Source organism: Numida meleagris, chromosome 18 (assembly GCF_002078875.1).
Source record: "Numida meleagris isolate 19003 breed g44 Domestic line chromosome 18, NumMel1.0, whole genome shotgun sequence".
NCBI lineage: Eukaryota > Metazoa > Chordata > Aves > Galliformes > Numididae > Numida > Numida meleagris.
The window spans coordinates 411140-434830 of NC_034426.1; the positions used below are offsets into that span (position 1 = coordinate 411140).

Genomic DNA, 23691 nt, shown 5'->3' on the forward strand with positions numbered 1-23691 from the left:
AGGTCCGCCAGCCAGACATACTTGTTTGGACGTTGGTGTACCCTGCAAACACCTCTTGGCAAAATGACACATTTCTGGCTTTCCAGAGACGTCAGCCAAAGGGGAAAAAGAAGCGAAATCCCACCACCACCTTTTACCTTCATAAAGTTCAGATGATCCCTTTCACCTAGCAGAAAAGAACTGTGTGCCTTCATTTGTTTTCCTTTTTTACTGGTTTACCAAAAAGTAAGTCAACATTTACAAAAAAAGGAAGGAGAAGTGTGCACCTTTCTTAATGCAGGCAAGTAAGCCAGCAGATATTTCCTTTTGGCTCAGCCTGATCCCAAGTTCTCCCCACCTGGCCACTCCCAGGTCAAACCTGTATGATCCCTGCCCTGCTGCAGACACTATATAAGACTGACGGCTTTCCTAGACTCACCAGTTCTGCAGAGATGTCAGGTAAGATCAGTACTTTTTATTTCTAAGTCCGTATTTAGCCATTTTGATGCTACTGCTGTCAGTACTGATGCATTCCTTGGCCCAAGGAGATGAGAACACAGAGTAGAGCATGAAGAGCTGGTGTTTACTCTGACTTCCTTCTCCCAGAGTACCTGAAACACTCTTATTTTGAGAAGTGGGAAAAGAGAGCTCTCCTCCCTCCCCACTGCAACAGGTTGATTAAGTCTTCTGTATTTTGCCTTTATTTCCTGTTTTAAACAGCTAAAATATTGACAAAATGACTTTTTATGTATATATATACACATATATATAACTGCAACCTTTTGGTTAAGTATCTCCTTCCAGGGAAGCCACTGTATATATGCTATATATATATACATGTATACTGCAGGACCTGTGCTAGCACATCAGTCAGTCTCTTCTGAGGCTTCAGAAAATCCCTGCCCATTCAATTGTTGTGAACTGAGAACGATGTTGTGTTTCCCTCTAGGTATAAAACTGAGAATTGCTCTCCTAGGATCCCTCGTCACATTCTGCTCTGTCGGGGCACCAGACTCCGCATTAAATAGTAATGTTCCGTTTCTCGCTCTGCTGCTCCTTTGCTTGAAAAGTGCAGTGCTGGGTGGGGGATTTGAGTCCAAACTCAGTCTGATTACCTAGTTACAGTTTCAGTATAGAATCATAGAATCATTAAAGTTGGAAAAGACCTCTAAGATCACCAAGTCCAACACCAGCCCATCCCATCATGCTCGCTGACCATGTCCCTCAGTGCCACATCTCCACGGCTCTGGAACACCTCTAGGGGTGGTGACTCTAATATTTTTGAAACATATCCAATATATTTGAAATGTTCCCACTAACAAGTCAGTGCCTAAGAAGCTTATCTACGTTGTGTCTTCCAAGGGCATGAGTGTCATTTTATTACAGGAAGATTGGTCGCAGACCATATATTTGTTTTCTTCTATGCATGTCTCAAGTGAATATCCCTCTTTACAGAGAAGGACACCTTAAATAAGAAAGGTGAAATTTAACTCCATAAAAATCTCTTGAAGCCAAGAGAGTCAAATTTGACATGGATAATAAACTATAATTTGGTGGTCATCTATAGTCTCATAACTTTCAGAACCTCAGCAATGGGGTGAGGTAGATGAGCGAGAGGAACACAGATAAAGGTATCAGTGCAGCACTAAACACACAGTGGGAATGTGATGGAGTGGGATGTGGAGCTCCTAGTGTAAATATAACGTATCCTAAATTTCTGCTTTTTATTTTTCTCTTTTTGAGTAGAGGGCTCGAAAGTACTATCAGACTCACTTCTCCTGAGTAGCATTAGTGAAGCCAAGCAGCAGGTGGATGCAGCATATTTACATGCCCGGAAATGGTGAGTTCTTTTTTGCATGAAAGCTCCAACGTTATAAGGCAGCAAGAAAAAATCTATGAGGGCTGCTCTGAAAGTAATGCCTCCTGTTTTGTGATGTTGGCCCACAACATCAGAGGTGGATGTTGGTGATGTGGCAGTAGAGGCTGAACTCTGGGGAGGGCTCTCTCTCTACAAATGATCCATGTGACCAGGAACAGAAGCAACATATCCAAGATTGTCTCTGCTCATAGAATATATACTAAAATCCTAAATGTAAAATTTTATCCAGTCACTGAAAAACTCAGTTTACCACCAATTTTTATAGCTTTTCACATAGATTAACAGGTCTCATTGTGACAAAGATGTAAAGCAAACTTGAAAGGGATCACAATGACTCGTTTGTCAAAATTTTACCAAGAGATGGACGTGTTCAAATCTGAGGAGCAGCCTGGTTGTTGTCCCTGCCTAGGGACGTGCCAGTTCCATCATGTCTAAGTACACCAGCTCCTCAGGACAGAGGAGGTCTGTTTTCAGAGTAGGCAGCCCATGAGACTGTTCTGTTTTAGCTTACAGCAAAAACTAGGGGAAGAGTTTCCCAGCCCGATGGATTTCCTGAAGCACTTAAAGGATCCAGTAGGAAGAACCAGGTCTGCAGTCCGTGCTGCTGACTACTTGGAAACTACTTTGAAGCTCCTCAAAAGAAAGCTGCAGCAGTCTGGGATGATGAGATTCAACATTACAGGTAATGCATTTTAGACCAAAATATCTTGCCAACGACAGAAAAGCTATCACAGTATGTGTGCCAAAGAGCAGCTCTGCAGTAACCCAGTTAGCTGATTTTGAAGCCCTGCCATGATCCCAAGAACTGGTCACAAAGCCCTTCCCCGCAGAGTCCCAGCTGGTTTCACCTGATTGAAGGGTGCTGGGTGTGCAGAGTCTGAAGGATAACCGTGCTCAGGGGCAGACCCAGACCATCTGGTGTTTCAGTCATCAGCTTTGGCACTGCCTATCTCTGCTCCTATCTTTGATGATAAAATCAACCTGGGGAGAGTGGAATAGTAACAGCACCGCTAAAAATCGGTGGGATAAATCTGGGGCATAATGGGCTGAGTGCCAGGAGACTGCACCTTCTGAGCTGATCCACTGCTGATCCACAAAAGTGTTTAGACCTCAACTTAACAGTGAAAATCCAGATGTTATCCAGATGTTATGTCTCCACAATTCTGACCCAGCTCACAGCTAGCATGCCTCTAGGTGGCCCAGTCCTGCCATGCTAGAGATCAGGAAGGATCCACAGATTATCAATTTCTTATCTATTTTGCCTAAATGTTTCTGAGATATCAAACAAACTGGATTCTTCAATCCAACTACAGTGCCCCCATCCACCAAGCTGACATGGACAATCTGTCTGTGTGAAAGGCTTCATTAGAGCTGAGCCCGGTGGTGTCATCCCTCACTTCTAAACCTCACCATCCCACAACTATGTCTCACATCTCATCAGACCTTTTTCTTGGGGTAGCGTTTGTCCCAGCTGAAGCCGAGTACACACAGGGTAAGTTTTGGGTTGAACAGAAGTTCTTTAGAGAGGTAAGGGCAATTGGCTGGAGGTATTTTAACCCACATTCTTGGCAGCTGGCTGGGAAGGGGATCATCGAATCACAGAATGATTAAGGTTGGAGAAGACCACTGAGACACCGAAGTCCAACCCAGCCCACACCCACCATGCCCACAGCCCACGTTCCTCAGTGCCGTATCTCCATGGCTCTGGAGCACCTCCAGGGACGGTGACCCACCACTCCCTGGGCAGCCTGTGCCACTGCACCGTGTACCAGACTCCCCATAGTCTCTGCTTAACAGCGGTGGACTTAATTACTACATCAGAGTAACTCTGGATGAGCTGATGATATGTGGCACAGAGACTCAGAGGCAGAAGTTATTCTGGGGAATTCAGTTTCTGAATATCAGCTGGTTCACAGCTACTTTTTGCAGATGTGGTCTTAAACCAATAAATGCCATAGAACTAATATCTGTAACAAAGTTAGGATAAGTGGAGACCTCCATTTGCTAGGATGAATCATGGTCTGAGCTCCATCAATGTAACTAGCCTTATGTAGTCTCTCCTTAACTCTGGGCACCTAAAGGCAATGCACGAACCTCCATGGATGAATCACTAAGCTCAGTCACTGAGCTCACTAAGGCCACTGGACATTTAAAATCCCCGAGAAGGAGAGCTACCTGGTGGGATTCTGTTGCCGACACTCAGTGCAGACCCACTCTGTGATCCACGTCAAGAGTCTTGTGTTGCTGGGAGGTGAAGTAGATGGATACTACTGGTGGCAGAATGCATTCCACAACAAGAGTGCGTTTTCTCCTGCTTTAAATCAGAGGAAGCTTTAAATAACATTGATGCTGGTGCAGTGGATGCTGACAGGATGCTGACATTACTAACGATACAGAAAGTTTCAAACATAAGCTGAGAATGCTGAGAAGATAAAACGCAATTTGTTAAGAGCAGATGTCATTTTGCATGGTTTCTTTCACAGACCTATTGGATAGGGAACAGAAGGAGATGATTTCCAAAGGAACTGGCTGCGACCATCAGATTCGCTCCATTAAATGCTCAGAGGATGACGTTTACCGGACCATTACTGGAGAGTGCAACAACAGGTAGGATCTGTGATGTAACAGATATTTCATTTCTACTTAGTAAAGGCAGGAAAAAAGATTTTATGTCTTGAAAACATCAGAGTGATCCATCACCCTCCATGTGCTGCTTCCCAAGAACTTCTTGGGAGTAGGGGAAGACGAAAAATTGAGAAAAGAAGATTTGGGGGCTATGGAATCCAGCCCCTCTCTCCACCTGAGGCCCCAGAATACCGCTCTATCTCTTCTGTGGCACAGCAGTATTAACTCCCTCAGACACTGGGAGACACCACGCTTTGAATCTGGTGAGGGTGTTGATGGTTAGATTTCAAACTTCACATGTCTTAGACTAGGTACTCCAGCAATATTTTTAAAAACATGTGTCTCATGGGTGCTGTGAATATCAGTATAACCCACCAAGTATGTCACTCTGTGATAAGGGAGCATTTTTAAAAACTCTTGCTCAGCTTGAGATGCACACCATGAGATAGCACAGATATGATCAGCTATTCTCTCATTGTGCATTCACACTTCAGATAAGGTAAGTGATGCATTAGACCATAGCATTTGAGCAGCAGATAGGAGGTTCAGGTTTGGACACCCCACAGTTCAAGAGGGATGTTAAAATACTGGGTAGGATTCAGCAGACTTCCAAGATGGTTAGTGGCCTCAGGTGGACAAAAGCACAACCCCTCTGAGAATTGGCAGTGTCCATACTGTGAGGCTGTGAGTTTGTGTGGAGCAGCAGTGGAGACAGAGGTGTTACAGAGATAGAAATTAAAAAAAAAATTAATATGATGTCATCAGGAATCTTTTCTTAGTGTTAAAAAGTTTGTTTTTATCCACAGCAATTACCTTAGTATTGCTTACTTCTCAATGTTTCCAGGCTCTCACTCCTGTTACTGAAGTGGGGCTGCAAATCATTAGGGACATGGTCAGTGGACAATATTCGTGGTAGGTGGACGGTTGGACTGGATGATCTTAGAGGTCTTTTTAAACCTTAATGATTCTATGATTTATCTCTACAAGCCCATTTACTTCTGAAATAATAGTGTTGTTGGCTTTTCTTGCGATGTTCCAGAAAGCGTTCTCACTTGGGGGTCTCCAACCAGGCGTTTGCTCGCTGGCTCCCAGCGGCATATGAAGATGGAGTGTCTGTTCCCAGAGGAGCAAGCGAAGGAAAGCTTTACAATGCGTTTCCACTCCCGTTGGTGAGAACGGTTATTCTTGTCTGGATAACATTACTGAACACTATCCTCGCTGCATCCATTGGTTTGAAACATTGGCAACATCTAGAATGTAAACTGGGTGATCATTTTCTGCGACCTCAGGTTCCAATAATTTTCTCAAATTGAGATATGTCTTAGGTTCATCTGTTTGCCAGAGACAGAGAAAAAATGATGCAAGTACTTCACTACTCAAAGCATGGGCAAGATCAAAGTATTTTCAAAGGTGTACATCCTGAGGTTGGGTGCAGGCAGCACCACGCTGGGCTCAGATATGCCAGCATTTTTGTACAAACAGTAAGACTTGGGTGTTCCTCATAGCATCATTCAAATTGGAAGGGACCCTTAAATGCCATCTGATCCAACCCCCTGTAATGCACAGGGACACCCACAGCTCCATCAGTGCTCAGAGCCCCTCCAACCTGACCTTGGGTATCTGCAGGAACGGCAGCACCTCTCTGGGCAACATGTGCCAGTGCATCACTGCCCTTATTGTAAAAAACTTTCTCCTTGTATCCAGTCTAAATCTCCCCTCAGCCATCTGTTTGACTTTCTGGGTATATGCACATCCCTCAGGTTGAGCTCAGGCCTGCTGTGAGATGAAGCTTGGCTGGGTGACCATGGAGGTAAGGCAGTGCTGCCAAAGGGCTGGAGGCTGCATATCACACCAGTTTAGGTCGAAGTGGGGCATGGTGTGGTTCTGTTTAATGCAATAATGAACTTGTAAGGGCTCATTTGAGACCATCCATGGTCTCACAATGGGAGTTAGAGTGGGAGGTAAATTCCCCTTGGTACAGACAGTCACACACATCTCAATTTTGATTTTCCGCAGGTTCGAAAAGTGTCCAATGAAATTGCTCATACAGCCAATGAGAACGTCACTCAAGATCAAGAACTTTCTCTTTTCTTCATGCAGTGGGGCCAATGGGTTAACCACGACATAGACTTGGCCCCTTCCAGTGGCATAGGAGCAAACCCGGAGCTTCACTGCGATGCTGACTGCGCCTTCAGGTCCCCTTGCTTCCCAATTAAGGTACCATGACTTCCGTTCCATCTCACAACAAACAGACAAAACCACATGGCTTTCTCTGAGGCATTACTTATGTTTGTTTCCTTTAGTTCCCTCCTGATGACCCGCGGATGCTGAGATCGAATTCTTGCATGCCTTTCATCCAGTCGGCTTCCGTGTGCAATCCCCAGACGTTCACTCGCGAGCAGATCAATGCCGTCACCTCCTTCATTGATGCCAGCACGGTGTACGGCAGCGAAGAATCAGTGGCAAAGAGCCTTAGGAATCAGACGAACCAGCTGGGTCTGATGGCTGTGAACCAGAATTTTACTGATGCTGGGTTGGAATTATTGCCCTTTGAGAACAAAACAAAAAGTGTTTGTGTACTCACAAATAGGAGCGTGAACATCCCCTGCTTTAGAGCTGGTAAGGTGCAGTTTTCTGGTGGGAACAGTGAAGATATATCAGTGGTCCATAAAGCCAGAAAGGATCATTATGGTCAGGTGTCCACTATCTCTTTGTGTTTGCATGAGGCACAGCAAGACATTGAATACATTAGTGAAAGACGGGGAGCACTCACAAATTTAAAAAGAATAATAATTGAACAAAGATTGTTTAAATGAACACAAAAATGATTTTGTTTTCATTTCCAGAAAGAGTTACAGCAAATCATTCACCATTTCAAAAGTGTTTTCAAAAGTAGGAAATTTTTTCCAATAGAAAATGTACCAGAGTTTAAAATTTATCAGTGATTTTTTTTCCTCTTACCTAGAATTCACCATTCTGTTTTCAATTCAATCAATACTATCGATTAAAGTCTCTTCAATTCTGTTAATGACTCTCCCTGCTAAAGCATTCCAAATTTAAGAATATCCCAACCTACATTTGAAGACCGGTCTGGAAATTGCAATCCAAATTTTGAACAAACCCACAACCCAAAAAAAGAACTTGTTAAAATGGGAAGTTGTCCAGAATTAGCACAATATGAAAAAAAAAAAAACCTAGAAATATGAAGCTTCCAAAGTCAGTGATAGGAATATAGAGTGTCCCCACTGCATGTTACTGTCTCTTTTGTCACCCTTGAGAAGAGCCCTTTGCTGCACAAGGAGAGAGTCGGTGTTTGTACTTTCAGCTGTTGGAGGGACTTCATCATGTGCCTTCCAGTTGCCTCCACCATTTCTGCTGAATGCATATTCATAGACCTCTCAAAGCTATTCATAGCTTGAGGGAACTGAGACAAATTTTCAAAACAAAACATTCGTACAAAAGAAGATTGCTAAAAGCCTCAAGGTACAAGAGGAAGACAAACATGAAATTGTCACAATCTGAGATATTTACAGCTGCTTCATGAACAAGCATAATTTAGTTCAAATTGCTCAAAGCCCCTTCTCACCATCCCTGGGGGTGATCAAGAAACATGGAGATGTGGCACTGAGGGACACGGTCAGTGGGCAGTATTGGTGGTAGTTGGGAGGTTGGACTAGGTGGCATTAGAGGTCTTTTCCAGCCTTAATGATTCTATGGTTCTCCAATGGTTTTGGCTAAATTATTTGGAGAGGGAGAGAGAGGATGCTTGGTCTGTGCTGGAAACAAATTTATGGCTGATGACTGCTAGGAAACTTAACCACAAGCATTACTGCCAAGAAGATTACATATCTGTCCTACCATCAAAATCCACTGTGAAAATATAAAGCAGTTGACAAAGTTCCTAAAACATTTTCATTGGTAGGTGACAAACGGGCAACGGAGAACTTGGGACTTTCTGCTCTGCACACTGTCTTTCTCCGAGAGCACAATCGCCTGGTTACAAAGCTGGGGAAGTTAAATCCTCACTGGGATGGAGAAAAGCTTTACCAGGAGAGTCGAAACATCATAGCTGCCATGACCCAGGTACTGACCACCACTCGTTTTCTATCAGCAGCTTGATTAGAAATTAATTTTCCTCCCACAAATGCAGGAAAATAATCTTTTGAAGAATTCATGGAGATTCCACGTTCTCTTTGATTTTGATGTCATTTCTGCTGTATCTGCTGATCTTTTGCTCTACTTTTATGGTTTTTTTCAGATAATAACATACAGAGACTATATACCACTCCTGCTTGCAGAGGAGACCAACAAGTGGATACCCCTGTACAGTGGTTACAACGAGACTGTGGATCCGACGGTGTCAAATGTTTTCTCCCTGGCCTTCCGATTTGGTCACACCTCAGTGCAGCCTTTTGTATCCCGTTTAGATGACAGCTTCCAGCCTATGGGTTCACTTTCCCATGTCCCTCTTCATCTGACATTTTGTGCATCATGGAGAATTATAATGGAAGGTAAGAGCTTGGGGCCACCAGTGGTCCTCATCTGGTCCCAAAGTAGACTCTCAGGCTCAGCTATGCTCGTAAGACACTTGAGCATAGACTCCAAAAATGAGCACCATTTATTTAATTGGTTTCACCACATATAGTTCCATTCAGCTTGAAAGCAGACATGTCTCCAAAAGAGGCTGAAGGCAAATCAGTGGTCTCCTAGATCATAGAATCATAGAATGGCCTGGGTTGAAAAGGACCTCAAAGATCATCGAGTTTCAACCCCCCTGCTGAGTGCAGGGTCGCCAACCACTAGACCAGGCTGCCCACAGCCACGTCCAGCCTGGCCTTGAATGCCTCCAGGGACGGGGCATCCACAGCCTCCCTCGGCAACCTGTTCCAGTGCGTCACCACCCTCTGAGTGAAAAACTTCCTCCTAATATCTAACCTAAATCTCCCCTGTCTTAATTTAAAACCATTTCCCCTTATCCTATCACTATCAACCTATGTGGGACATCAGGACAGTCCTGCAGAACTGTCTCCAAATGCAGCCCAACAACACCGGTCCTTCACCCAGGTGAAGGAGCCCTGCCAAAAGTTGCATGCTGTGGTACTCAAACCATTGAATGTTATCATGCACCAACTCCGCCCCAAGGAATGACTTTGCATCAGAACATATAATTCTGTACCTTCTTTCACACTGCCCAGTATCAGTCAATCAAAATGTAGGCCAGTCTAAACAAGTTGTTTTATATCCTTCTGTATCTGGTAGGCATTGCCAGAGGGTGATTCATCCAATCCAACTGAGCTTAGACAGGATAACTGCTTTCCAATGGTGGCCCTCACTCTTCATGAATCTAAGGGGAGCTGTAGGATCCAGCTCTTAGACAATTAATGTCTTCAGGCATGAATCTTCCCAAGAAAGATGGTTGTCTACTCCAAAATGAATTATCTTATTGTGGAAAATATTCTAAAGTATACAAACTCAGCCATTTTTTCTGTGTTTAGAAATTCTGTCTTCTTAAGGTCTATGAGAAATACATAGACAAGCAGACAAAAACTGATTTTAGTTTCACATGTCATGTTCTAAAACATATTTGCCAATGGATAGGTAATTCTAAACAAAAACAAATTGCAAAACAAAACACTGGACAGAATCCATGCATCAGTACTTGCTGGGAACTGACAGGTTGAGGAGCAGCTCTGCAGAAGGGGAACAGGAGGTCCTGGTGGGTAACAAGTGGATGCACGTATGCAGAAGGGAATGCTGAGGGAAAGGGAGAGTAGGCAATATAGTTGCTAAGGGGAAGCCTCATCAACTGGGTTTTGCAGGTTTGTACAGATGCACTTTCATATGTTGGAATGGAAATGTGAATCTAGGTGAACACACTGCTCAAAGTAGAAAAAACATCTAAGACAGCACTGCACCATCTGCTTGAAAGAGACCATCAAAGCTGTAACTTGGCAAAAAGTCTCTTCTTGATTTGCAATGAATGCAGGTGGCATCGACCCACTGATACGTGGCATGATGATTGATCGTGCAAAACTGATGAAACAGAATCAAATGCTCATTGAGGAGCTCCAGAACCACCTTTTTGAACAAACAGAGATAATGGGTCTGGATCTAGCAGCTCTGAACTTGCAACGGGGAAGAGACCATGGACTTCCAGGTAAGGAGACTCAAGTCCTGTCCTGTGGACAATATTCCTTTTCCTTTACTGGTTGTAGTAGCCCTGTGAGTATACCAAGATTATTTCACACCCATGGGGAAAAAAACCAATACTTAGATTTGAGGTGGAACTATAGACAGTCAGATTCAGGGAAGAAGAGGTATCTATATTATAAAGATCTTTCTCTGTTTAAGAAGGGCTTGGGAGGCAAACATGATATTTGGAATAATGTATTAAAGATGGGTAGAAGCAATGGTGTATTGCAAAGAGAGAGTGAGGGGTAGAGCAGGTACAGTCCAAATCAATCAAGCCCAGTTTTCACAAAACAGCATGTGCTCGACAAAGCATATGCTCTTTGCCCACCAACACTTGTTTCATGTCTTCAGACAACCCACAGCTCTGAACAGAAGTGGTAATTGCCTCCACATGCTGCAGAGGAATCGGTGTTTTTGGGGTAAGAGCAACCACAGAGGTGCTATTTTCTAGGATTTTAATCCTAGCAATGTTGCCTCCCAAAACTGTAAGAACTGGTCCATTCACACTCAGCACAAAGTAGCTTGAATTGACAGGTTATACTGAACCAGTGGCAGAATGTAAAGAAGACCCAAAATATTCGTTTATTGTATGCATTCCTTAAAAGACATTTGAAAACCCTAACTCCAACCCTAACCCCAAACCTCCACCTAACCCTAAAACTAGCCCAGTTCAGTAATACCAACCCTAGCCCTAAATCCGAACCCTAAACCTAAAGAAAACCCTAACAAAAACCCTAGCCCTAATCCTAAAACAAACGCTAACCCAAAATCTTAAAGGTAACCATCACCTTAACCCAACCCAGAAACACTAACACTAACCCAACCAAAACCCTAACCTTGCACCAAATCGTAACCCAAAACCTAACCCTAACACTACTCAAACTAAACACTAACCCCAGCGCTAACCCTTAACCCTAACTCTGACCCTAAGACTAATGCTAAACGCTAAACCTTAATTCTAACATAACATTTGTTGTGACTGTTTCTGTCTAGCTAAGAACGTCTTCCAGAACCTTTAATGCCATACTTAGACGCAGACGCTGCTCAGGGCTGAGGTGTCTGTTTAGCTCTTAGCCTAGGCAGTCAGGTAGACAGCACAGGTTCTGACCAGCTTCTGTTCCCGTTGTTGCAGGTTACAATGCCTGGAGGCGCTTCTGTGGGCTCTCCCAGCCTCAAACAGTGGATGAGCTCTCTGAGGTGCTGGGCAATAGCAAACTGGCCAAGAAGTTCATGGACCTGTATGGGACACCAAATAATATTGACCTCTGGATTGGGGCAATTGCAGAGCCCTTCATTCCCCAGGGCAGAGTTGGGCCCCTCCTGGCCTGCATCATTGGCACCCAGTTCAGGAACTTGCGTGATGGGGACAGGTAGGTAGCTCTGAGAGCACACCATTACCCATCCCATCTCCAACATATCACTGAGTACTTGCAGCAGGGCTCACACTTTGGTTTTAGACTCGGTTGCCAAAGGGCTCTTTCTTAACAGCTGATTTGTAGACACCCACGTGGCTGAGGAACACCAGCCCCAGGCCACGGGTGATCTGCAGTAGTTTGTGCCTGAGATGACATTTGCTCTCAGGGTACTAAAGGGAAGGATCCGTCGCTGTCTCCCAGTGTTGCTATGTTAAAGAGACCGTCTCTTTGTGCAGGCAGATGAGTGTGGAAGAATACAGACCTCTTTCCAAAGGGTTGTGCCTACTGCCTGATGGATCAAGGTGGATCTGAGCAGAGATTCACCTTGGCCAGGTGCCTATTTAGAGGAATAACCAGCACCAAACACCTTCAAGGACACCATAAGTTATTTCTGAAACTATCATTGCAGGTTCTGGTGGGAGAACCCAGGAGTCTTCACTTTGCAGCAGTTGGAAGCACTGACGAAAATCTCTATGTCGAGAGTGATCTGTGACAATACCCGTATAAAAAAGCTACCCAGGGACATGTTTAGGGCCACCAGTCCTGAGAACTTTGTTGACTGCCATGAGATTGACATGCTCAATCTGTCAGCCTGGAAAGATGAGCCTGAGAGGGGCAGCAAAGGTACGCATCCAAATGCTCTACAAGAAAGAATATAAAAGAATTAAGAAAGAAATAGAAGAATTAAGGTCAGCATGCCCCCAGACACACTTTGACCATCCATTCAGCCCCATTCAGACTGCTGTCAGCCTGGCATCCTTGCAATCCATCCTGAAGAAGATGACTCTTCCTCTTCAACCAGATGGAAAATCCCTGACAATCCAATCTGTCCGGGTCCCTGTGAATGTGTCCTTCTCTCAGCAACTTATTCCAAGTCAGGTAGTCTATTCCAGGACAACGTGAGTCTTCCTTCACAGGAAAGATGTCCATGAAGAAATCAATCAGGATTACTCAATCTGCTTCAAACTTTTACTCTGCCAGACTAAGCCTCTGCTTTGCTCTTGCCTTCCCTAAAGCTTTACAGTATTTTGAGGGATATCTAGAGTTGTTTTGACAGTGTACGGCCTGACACAACAGTAGTCTAACACACACAGCCAATGATTATGTTATAAGAGAGTACAGGAGAGTCTTTATATAAAAAACAGCCAATGACCTCTGTCCTCTTACTGACCTACTTTGGCATAAGCTCTTCCAGCTGGAAATGGATGTGAAGAGAACAGAAGCTTGCAGAAGACAGAGCAGAAGGGAGAGGATTGAATTTTTCCTTCTAGCAGCCCACATGTGGATTATCACATTGGGATTGCGTATGTTGTCCTTCTGCACAGAGCACAGATATCTCCATGCAGTTCCTGTGCTCAGTTTGATTCATGATGTACGAGAGAGATACCTGTGTGTCAGAAAGACACTGAGTATAAGGGCTGAATTGTGATGACTCCACCCCATCCTTTGGGAACCTAATCGAAGTGTCACTTCCCTTCCCTCTGAACAATAGCAGCTTCCTGGTTTGTTTATTAACTTCATCTTATGGCCAGTGAAACATGCTGAGCCGCTTCCTGTGGCCTTTTTATCACCAGGCTGGGAGGAAGCTGAGCTGCCTTTGCATAACCCAGCAGCAGTGAAATCGCAGGGCATTAAAAACCAACAGCTCAGAGTGAAACTTCCTCAAGCGCCATCAGTTTGTCCCCAAAAGCACAATTCCAAAGGGCCTTCAGGTTCCAGGTCACTGGAGGTACTTTTTGACCACAGTGTCTCTGAGGTAAAACAAGACACAGGTGAACCAGGCTATCTGCCATGATGTTCCCATTCACCTGTTACTATTTTAAGCTGTGCAGTCACGTAGAAATATGGAGAGAAGTAGATGCCCAGCAAAGACTTTCTGATGGTCAGTAGCTCTTTCTGCTTCATGGGCAGTTTCTAATCTTGCTCTTGCAACCAGTGCTGGAAACTTCTTATGATGGCACTCAGCTGCTTTTGGGAATCTGCTGCCCACACGTTGTGCTAAGCCAGCTGCCATTGATGGAGCCTCTGACACGTGCTTCCCAGAGAGGAGATCAAGACTGAGTCTACTGTTGTGTTTGCTTTATTGTGACGGGATTATCCCATGGGTGCGCAAAATCTTCTAATAGTGCAATTCTTCAAGCAGAGCAGTGATGTTTTGTCATCCCTTGCCATAAAACTGGTCAGGGTTTTAGAAGACTCAGGTCCTCTGTATTTTACGAATGTTTAAAGGCACAGTCAAAGCAGATAGTTTCCACATCCCATCATGAAGACGTGGCAAATCTGGAAGCCAAAGTGCTTGCGTGAAAGAGGTTTCAAATGTTGTCCTTGATTATAATCTCTTAATTACAGTTTATTACACACTGATTTAGCTTTCTAAATCATATTCCTTATTCCTTGTCCCTGCTGAGAGTTTAGCAAGTTCATTTAATCTTTGTCACAACACCCATTATGTCCTTCTTTCACACAAAAGTATGATTTTGGGGGCTGTTTCCAGTTCGCAGTGAGATTTCGGTCTCTGAAAACACTGGAGAATGGCAGCTGCATTTTGAAGTACAGACACAGCTCTGCTGGGCATTAATAAAATACTTAATTGCGCTCATTGACCTTTGGCATCCACTCTGGCATGTCAGACATCTGTCCCAAAACTTGGAGAGCTGCTGTCTCTTCCAGGCTATGGCCACCAGGTTGGCCCATACACAAACACCAACCACTTATACTTTTAAATCACAATACAGCCCATAATTGAAGAAAGTCAGTACCTAAAACTCAAGTTTTTTTAATGTGTTTATTTGATATTTTATTGGCGCTCTATTCTCCCTCACCTACAACAGAAATTGTGTTGAGGACATAGAGAAGATAGGGCAAAACCAGGAAGCATCCAGAAATCAGGAGCTGCAGCTCCCAGAGTGGATGTGGATTGAAAAATACATTGTGTAAAAAATCATGAGATTTTCAGGGCAAGACAAGGGCTTCAAGCAACGTATTTCTGCAGTTTGTCTCTGACCTCTAAGTCCTGTGGGCACATTTCCTTCACGCTTTCAAGATCTGCCCAATCATGGAACACAAAACCTCACTTTGCCTAAAAGAAGGACCAAGGAACCTTCTAACCCCAAGACAGCCAATTCCTCAGGCAGGATGGCCATGGGCTCCAGGATAAATGCTTCCATCTTGTTGGTTTTTAGTGAGAAAAGGTGATTAAGCACGCAGCAATGGTCACAGGAAAGGTCCACGTCTGCCCGGGGTCCAAGCTGGAGAGAAGCTGTCAGGGTTATGATTACAAAGCATTGTCCATCTGTCCATTGAGTGCCCGTCCACAGAGCTTAAGCAGCACAGTTCTCAGAAAGGAAGTTGACAGCCATTTCACCACTTCCACTTAAAAGTTTTTCTTCTTCTGTAGGCATATTTTTGGCACAGTCCCCCACAACATCCTTCTCTCCAAATTGGAAAGAGATGGATTTGGTGTGTGGACTGTTTGATGGAAGAAGAACTGGTTTTGAGATCGTACCCAGAGAGTGGTGGTCAATGGCTAAGTGTCCGGATCGAGATCAGTGATGAGTGGTGTCCCCTGGGGGTCAGTGCTGGGACCAGTGCTCTTTAATATCTCCATCAATGACATTGACATCAGAATCGAGTGCACCCTGAGCAGTTTGTGGATGACACCAAGCTGAACGGTGCTGTTGATGTACCCAAGGGACAGGATGCCATCCAGAGAGACCTGGACAGGCTGAGCAGTGTGCCCAGGGGAATCTCATGAGGTTCAATAAATCCGCTGCAATTGCACCTGGGTTGTGGCAACCCCGGCTATCAGTACAAGCTCTGGGGTATAAGGATGGAGCACAGCCCTGTAGAAAAGGACCTGGGGGTACTGGTGGTGGCAGCTGGGCGTGAGCCAGCACTGTCCACTCACATCCCAGAAAGCCAGCTGTCCCCCGGGTGTACCCAAAGCAGTGTAGCCAGCGGGGAAGGAAGGGGATCTGCCCCTCTGCTCTGCGCTGTGACCTCACCTGGAGCACTGCGCCCAGATGGGGAGTGCTCAGCACAGGAGAGACATGGGCCTGTTGGAGCACATCCAGAGGAGGGCCACAAAAATGATCCCAGGGATGGAACACCTCTCCTCTGAGGACAAGCAGAGAGCTGGGGCTGTGCAGCCTGGAGAGGAGAAGGCTCCAAGGAGAGCTGAGAGCGGCCTTCGGTATCTAAAGGGGCTGTAAGAAAGGGGACAGACTCTTCAGCAGGGGCTGCTGTGACAGGACAAGGGGAAATGGTTTCAGACTAAAAGAGGAGAGATTTAGATTGGACACAAGGAGAAAGATTTTCACAATAAGGTTGGTGAGGCACTGGCACAGGTTGCCCAGAGATATAGTGGGTACCTCATCCCTGCAGACACCCAAGGTCAGGCTGGAGGGGCTCTGAGCACTGATGGAGCTGTGGGTTTTGGACCAGATAGGCTTCAAGAGTCCCTTCCAACTCAAATGATTCTGTGATTCCATGCTTTTGCCTGTTCCTGTCAGGCTTGTAGTCCCTTGCCGTTTCTGTTTCCAGGCCTTTTTGTGTTTTTGGGATCACTCATGGGAACCCCCATTCGTCATTCCTGATATCCTCTGATAGACACTCATCATGGAGTCACGGACCTGCTCAGTGAGCTTGGGAACATCATCTGAGCTCAGGCCGACGGTCTCCACTGGTGGCAGGATCTGGATGGTACTCGTCCCTGGAAGAGCGAGACAGGAGGGTCAGTGAGGGGGAGGGAAATACATGAGTGGTGTAAGACAGCAAGAGAAGATGCAGCAGAGCGACGGGTGCAAGCCAAGGAACAAGACAGAAATGGAGGGAAATGCATTATTTCACACACCAACAGCTCTGTAACAATCCAGATGCACACGGCAAAAACCCAAACCAGAATTTCCCTGTCCACAGAGACCACCATACACAAATGCCCAAGTACATCCAGTGCAAAAAATAATGTGGAATGGTGGAAAGAGGTCACCCATCATATGGTAGCCCTAGACCTTACAGTCTGTCTAGATCAGAGCAAAGAGAATGAGAGGTCTGTAGCACAATGCATGCAAACTGGTCATACTCTGATCTATGTATACTGAATTCAGCAGAGTTCTTCCTTTTAGAAATGCACTTTGGGGTGAGAGAAACCATGCCAGAAATCCTTGGTTTGCCGAGGTATGTCGTACCTCTCTCAGGAGGCATGGACTGGTGCTAACAGGAAGAGTTAATTAGGGAGTCATCCTCACACTCTTCTGTTCCTGTACCCAGGGGCCCTTGTTCTGGCCAGTGAAAACAAGATGCTGTCTGCACAGGTACCCATCTGAACATCTGGGGAGTGTCTGTATTACTTTTCAACATCTTTGCATGCCTTTACATGTATGCTTGGAAATAAGATCCAAAGTGTTGCTGGCAGAGCCATGCAAAGGCAGTGCAAAGAAGCATGGAGAAGAGCTTCCCAAAAGAGGAGGGCGTAAACCCACACAACGCATTACACAGCTGGAACCCCTGCTCATGCTCCCATCGCACTGCCTTGGGGGAATGCTTCCAAGACTGAAATGTTCTTGCATGGCCAGCAAGGGACAGAATGGGCTGTTTTTCTCTGTAGGAAAATGAAAGATTTTCCTTCTTCCTTTTCTCTTTGAAGCCCAAGACTTTGCCCCCACATTGCATGTGGTTCTCTGCCTACCCACCTCATGGCTCCCTCCAAGGTTGTGCAATCACCCAGCCCCAGGTGGTCCTCACCTGATGTGAATCTCTTCTCCTTCTGGCTGTAGAAGCTGTTGTAGGAAGAAATCACTACAGGAACAATGGGAACCTGTGGGGAAACAGTCTACAGTGAGGGAATCTAAAAATTTCCCTGTACCACCTGCAGGCTTCTGGACGGGTGCTCAGTCCAAAGGAAAGTGAGGGACTGGGTTGTTGGTGGCCAAACTGCATCCCAAGGGTCAGGAGGAAGGTGGCTCTCACCTGGGCTCTCACGGCCAGCTGGAAGGCCCCACGTTTGAAGGGCAGCATGGAGCCACTGTGATTACGAGTTCCTTCAGGGTAGATCAAGACATGGAACTGCAGGAGGGAGAAGACATTGAGATGAAGGGATCTCCAGTTGCTATTCTAAATCACTGCATAGACATAGAATCATAGAATCATTAAGGTTGGAAAAGACCCCTAAGATCATCCAGTCCAACCATCCACCTACCACCAATATTGCCCACTAAGCCACGTACATAAGTACCACATCTGCGTGTTTCTTGAACATTTCCAGGGATGGTGACTCCACCACATACTCTCCTGGGACTGATCTTTCTGCTCCTGACTGTGCAGAGGCATTCACTTCCTCCACCTCAAGCACTTTCTGGGCCCAAGGCGCAGTTAACCTGCCAGAGGTTCTGCTCAGTGCACAGTCCAGAGAACTAGATCACCTTCCATCCACATCAAGTTTAACATTTTCCAGTGCCTCCTGCTCTCCACCGAAAAGTCTTTTCCACTCACATTATCTTTGTGCATGGCATGTGCCATCTCTGTCAAGATAGCAATAGACTCTTCCTTCTTCTTGCGGTCAATGAAAACGAGGCCTGAAAGCCAGCATGCGAGGCCAAAAGTGCCCATGTATAGTATTTCCTTCTTTCCAATGGGCACACAGCGATTTGGTAACATCTGCATCATCACTGGAAGAGAAGAACAAGAGCAAGTTCCTCCAGCCACCTGCTTTGGGGAACATCATGCTTGCAGCTCCCACCCAACTTGACAAGATGTTGGAAAAGGGATTTTGGGGGTCTGCAGACCAACCTCCCACTCAGAGCTTTTGCCAGCACTGAATAACTGTGACACCACTAGCTGCTGATATTCTCATCCCTGTTCTATTGGAAAGGATGAGAGAAGTTTCTTTAGCACTGTTGTGCTCTTCTGCCTTGGAACACACCCTGGGCTTAGGGCTGAGTGGGAAGCACTCTGTAGCAGCCTGTGCTATTAGGTATTTCATAACTACTTGCAACGAAGCAAGGAGGAGAAGGCACGATCAGGTTCCCCATGTACCCAAAATGTCCAGGGAGTTCTGGTGATTCAGCACAAATATGCAAGGCTTCTTAGTCCTGAGGTTCTCCTTGCCCTTCAGCACTATCTTGATACCAAGGACATATTTGACTGGAAGAATAGCCGTGCGCATAAACCTGGAAAAGGGGAACAGACGTGAGCTAAAGAGAAACTAGAATTGAGCAAAGGAGCCAAACACCAATCTTCCAGATCAGATCACCTCACAGACTTCTCCTGAGGAGCAGCCTGTTTGTCCATAGTCCCAGATTTGACCTGTCTGTCTGGGAGAAAGGCAACTAGGATGGCTCTTTAGCTGCCATTGGAGAAGACAAATACAGCTGGCAGGTTTTCTATGGGATAGGTTAGACCAATGGCCTAGCAACTCCAGATACCACAACTGTGTGGATCAGCGGAATATCAGCCCATATAGATTTGAATATAATGCCCAAATTCATAGAGCACCTGTTTGTACTCCGCTGCCCATCTTGCTGAGTTGTTGGGCTGCAGTAAACCCACCATGCACCTGGCACCCCTATTGCCCAAATGGTGGGAAGAGAGATGATTTCGCCACTGGGTGACAGGAAGACATTGGAAAAATAAAGAAAATGTCAGGCACAAAAATCAAGAACTGAAGAAAATTCCTTAAAGTGAAAAGCTGAGGCTCAGAGAGGAGAAAGAGCTGGGATCTTGCCCTGCAGCATATGCTTCTGGCATAGTGGATCCTGTCTCTGTAGTGCTTCAGGGGACTACAAAGTGCTGGGCTGTTGTGTGGCAGAGGTGGCTCCCAGCTCCCGCGTAACCCACCACCCCAAAACCTGTGCACTAATATGAACAGCTGCTAATGGCCGCCCAGCGTATGACTAATTCCTCCCCACCACTGCACTGCTTCCAGGACCCTCCCAAGCAGAACACAAGCTGACTCCATCAATGCCCAGAGCACGAGGAAGCCACAGCCAGCTTACTTCACGTTTTCACAGCTGCGTCCACGAGGAAGAGCGATGATAATAACCAGAAAGCTGACGGTGAAGATCCACACCTGATAGAAGGTCATCTTGCAGAAGTATCTGAATGCAGGATTAATCCGGCAAAGGATTAGAACTGCAATGAGCAGAAAAGTAAATGGGTAGTGAAGAAGCAATAGCTCCATTCTTCAGCCCAGAATCAACCAGAGGAGCGTTGCACAGTGCAGTAAATGAGCAACTAGCACCTGATGTTGTGGAGCAGAGTTTAGATTCCTTTGATCATCTATGTGTGGGTGGTGCAATGTCGGAATGAGATTTGGGAGAGATGCTTCTGCAGGGCTGGAGCTCCCAGCAGAAATAACCACAGAAAGCTGGTTTAGCAAGGGAGCTGCAGAGCTGCTGTGTGTGGGAGCTGGCTGGCAAGCAGAGGCAAGCATGCAATAGCAAGGCTCTGTAACGTGGAGGGTGTGTACGTGGCTCTGGGCAGGCTGTGCACTGTGTGCTTGGGGACACAGCCCTCCTTTAGGTTGGATATTAGGAAAAACTTCTCTGAAAGAGCGGTGATGCAGTGGCACACGCTGCCCAGGGAGGTGGTGGAGTCACTGTCAATGGTGGTCTTCCAGAACTGTGGAGATGTGGCACTGAGGGATGTGGTCAGTGGGCAATATTGATGGTAGGTGGATGGTTGGACTGGATGATCTTAGAGGTCTCTTCCAACCATAATGATTCTGTGATTCTTTAGGGCAGGAACCACCTGTTACAAGCATGCTTCTATGTCAAGCCCTGTGCATGAGAACTGTGAGCTGATTGCAAGAGGTCCAGAAAACCAGAAATCAGTATTACGGAGGAAAGGAAGAGAAATGCAGTGATCACAGCAGACAGCTCCTGCCCCATGCGCACAGGCATTAGAGGCACCGAGCTCAGCAATTGGACATTTCTCAGCTGGAGTGGGAAAAGTGACAAAAATTGCCACATGGCTAGTCAAAAAGATGAACAAAGCTACGTTTCCATGGCCAGAGGCAGGATTGTGTTCAGACAGCATCTCCATATGTGAAGAGGTAAACTGGGCTACTGCAAGTAGAACCTGGAGTGCTCCGACAGTATTTCAGCTCCTAAAAACCGAGTGTGAAGAGGATCCATGCAATGGGACTGAAGAACAAAAGTATTTTGGTGGAGTAACAATGTAAAATTCCAAACAGTACTGAGATCTACAGATTCTCAAAGGACCCTCCACGGGACCCACAAAACTGCAGCAGATGTCACTTGCAGCCTAAAGAACAAAATCAAACCCCTGAGAACAGGAAAACGGACAAGGCTCAGCAGTAACTCTCGGAGTGGAAAGCCATGATAACAAAGGAAGCACTGGTTGTGCTCCCTGTTCCCTGGGCTTACCCAGTGACTCCTCCTGCTTTTCATGTGAAAACTGGAGATAAGTGACTGCTTGAGGCTTTTTGGGAACCACAGGAGAGGCAGCCAAAGCAAAGCATTTCAGCCACAGGCTCCTCACTGCTCTGTTTGCTGTTGCAGAGTTAGGCACCCAGGATGCGATTACATCCCTAACACCTATTAACTTTCTCCCGTCCCATACTAACCCTATTAAGATCAGTGATGGTCTTTCACACTTCGGTGGAGGCTGATTTGATGAGCAATTGGTTCATCGTGATCTACCAGGAGACTGGTTCCTATAATGTAATGCTCATGAAAGGGGCTTTGAATGGCTGTTCAGCAAGGATGGCTGTAGCTCTCAAATAAAGTCTGCTGTTATCAGGCACCTCAGGAGAGATAGATATATTGCACAACACTATGTATGGAAACTCTCCCAGAATGTCTAGGGGCAGGACAGGGTGCAAAACGGGAGTCACCACAAACCACTGAAAAGCCACTGACAGCGATTTTCAGGTATTCTCATCATTCCTGTAAGGAAGTTATATTTCTGTAGTACGCAGTGCACTACCAGACAGGTCCTAAGCTGTAGCAAGTTGATGTATTACCCAAAGGAATAAGGCAATCCCAAAGTACAACTGATCCATGAGAACACAAGCTCCGGATCCTCATGTAAGGACAGAAAAATGTCTCCAGCACAAACAGTGGTGTCCACATGATCAGAACAAAACATGGTCAGAGAACATAAGCAGATGGAATGGTGAGGATCTGTTGGACCTTCAGTGTGGTCAGTTACAAGAGGAATTGCTCTCGCTAGCATTGCTAGTATCAAAAACATGTCAGATATGCAAGAGTTTGCAAGGCTGCTGGGTACATGAGGCTTACAGCAGTTGGTAAGTGTCTCTTATGAGCATGGGAAAATGCAAAAGGTAACAAAAATTATGCTGTTCCTAACTCACTGTGGAGGGATAATCAGTTCAGGTCTAACAAAACACTTAGACTCCAAACCCACTGATATTAAAATCCTCCAATATAATTTTCTTCTGTTGCAAGGATCTATTGGATCAAGACCCATCATGCTCCCATTCCAAAAGGCCTTGCATAACCTTCAAGGTGTTTGCAGAAATGACAGCTCTAATGAAGCTCCTGACCTTCAGACTACACACACCTGTGTTCATCTGACTCCCCTTTCCCACTGGGTCTTTGAAACCTCTTCAGAGAAATTTAAATGCATCTTATGTAGGGGGAGGAGGGTCTTGATCTTATCATGAGCTTTCATTGTGAAGCTTCAACGACTCTGACTCACAGCTCTGCTAAGCCACACTCTGGCTAGAAGCCTAATGTGATGCAGAAAGACTAAGAAAATTAACTTGCTCGCAGCAAGCACATCAATCATAGAATCATAGAATCATTAAGGTTGGAAAGACCTCTATGATCATCCAGTCCAACCATCCGCCTACCACCAATATTGCGCACTGACCATGCCCCTAAGTACGACATCTGCCCTTCCCTTAAACACCTCCAGGGTGACTCCACCACCTCCCCGGGCAGCCTGTGCCAATGCATCACCACTCTCTGGAGAAGTTTTCCCTAATATTCAACCTGAGCCTCCCATGGCACAACTCGAGGCCATTCACTAGTTAACCAAAGACTTTAAAGAAGGCTTAAATGTGATCTGACTGCTGTCACTAAAGCAAAGCTGGACAGAAGAGTTAAGTCAAAGTTCACAATAGACTTTTAAGTGAGAAAGGAATGATTTCAAGATGAAATCAGAGGACTGGATTCTGGATGGGGGCAATTCCCACTGGAAACTGCTGGCACAAATTTCTCCATTAGAACAGATTGGAACAAGCGATCAAAAGAAGTATTGGGACTGCTCCCTGCCAGGGAGCACGCTGGTCCTCAAAAGGAGAGTGGTACTAAAGGGAACTCAGCTAAACAAGCATCAACATTGATGTTAAATCTTCAAAAGGATTGCAGGGTAAATATATCAGACAAGACTAAGGAAGCTGTATTTATCATGCTCCAGCTGTGGCTCCGTGATGAATCTTGCATAACCCAGTTGTACAAGGCACAGATAAGCTTTTTGTTTTTACTGATGAGTAAACAAATAGATGGAACTTCCCATAATGATAGAAGGAGAAGTGTTTCTACAAGAAAATATGTGCTGACTCATGAAGGTTCCTGTGGCATCTGTGACAGAAGAGCTTGTGCTCTTGGGCTTTCA

The 23691-nt window shown here is 45.6% G+C and overlaps 2 protein-coding genes across 2 annotated transcripts; one reads left to right on the forward strand and one right to left on the reverse strand.

Moving 5' to 3' along the window:
- LOC110407753 (eosinophil peroxidase-like) lies at nucleotides 799-14638 on the forward strand. The gene is made up of 12 exons (XM_021415792.1): nucleotides 799-1006; nucleotides 1726-1819; nucleotides 2365-2540; nucleotides 4342-4465; nucleotides 5523-5652; nucleotides 6500-6700; nucleotides 6787-7102; nucleotides 8406-8566; nucleotides 8742-8994; nucleotides 10470-10640; nucleotides 11808-12045; nucleotides 12500-14638. The coding sequence occupies exons 1-12, from the start codon at nucleotides 817-819 to the stop codon at nucleotides 12747-12749; spliced, it is 2304 nt and encodes a 767-aa protein (XP_021271467.1). The 5' UTR covers nucleotides 799-816; the 3' UTR covers nucleotides 12750-14638.
- Nucleotides 16292-20266, reverse strand: LOC110407961 (1-acyl-sn-glycerol-3-phosphate acyltransferase alpha-like). Its single transcript, XM_021416222.1, has 6 exons — nucleotides 20082-20266; nucleotides 19123-19256; nucleotides 18580-18755; nucleotides 18058-18153; nucleotides 17833-17905; nucleotides 16292-16801 (listed from the first exon to the last, which is right to left on the reverse strand). The coding sequence occupies exons 1-6, from the start codon at nucleotides 20264-20266 to the stop codon at nucleotides 16653-16655; spliced, it is 813 nt and encodes a 270-aa protein (XP_021271897.1). The 3' UTR covers nucleotides 16292-16652.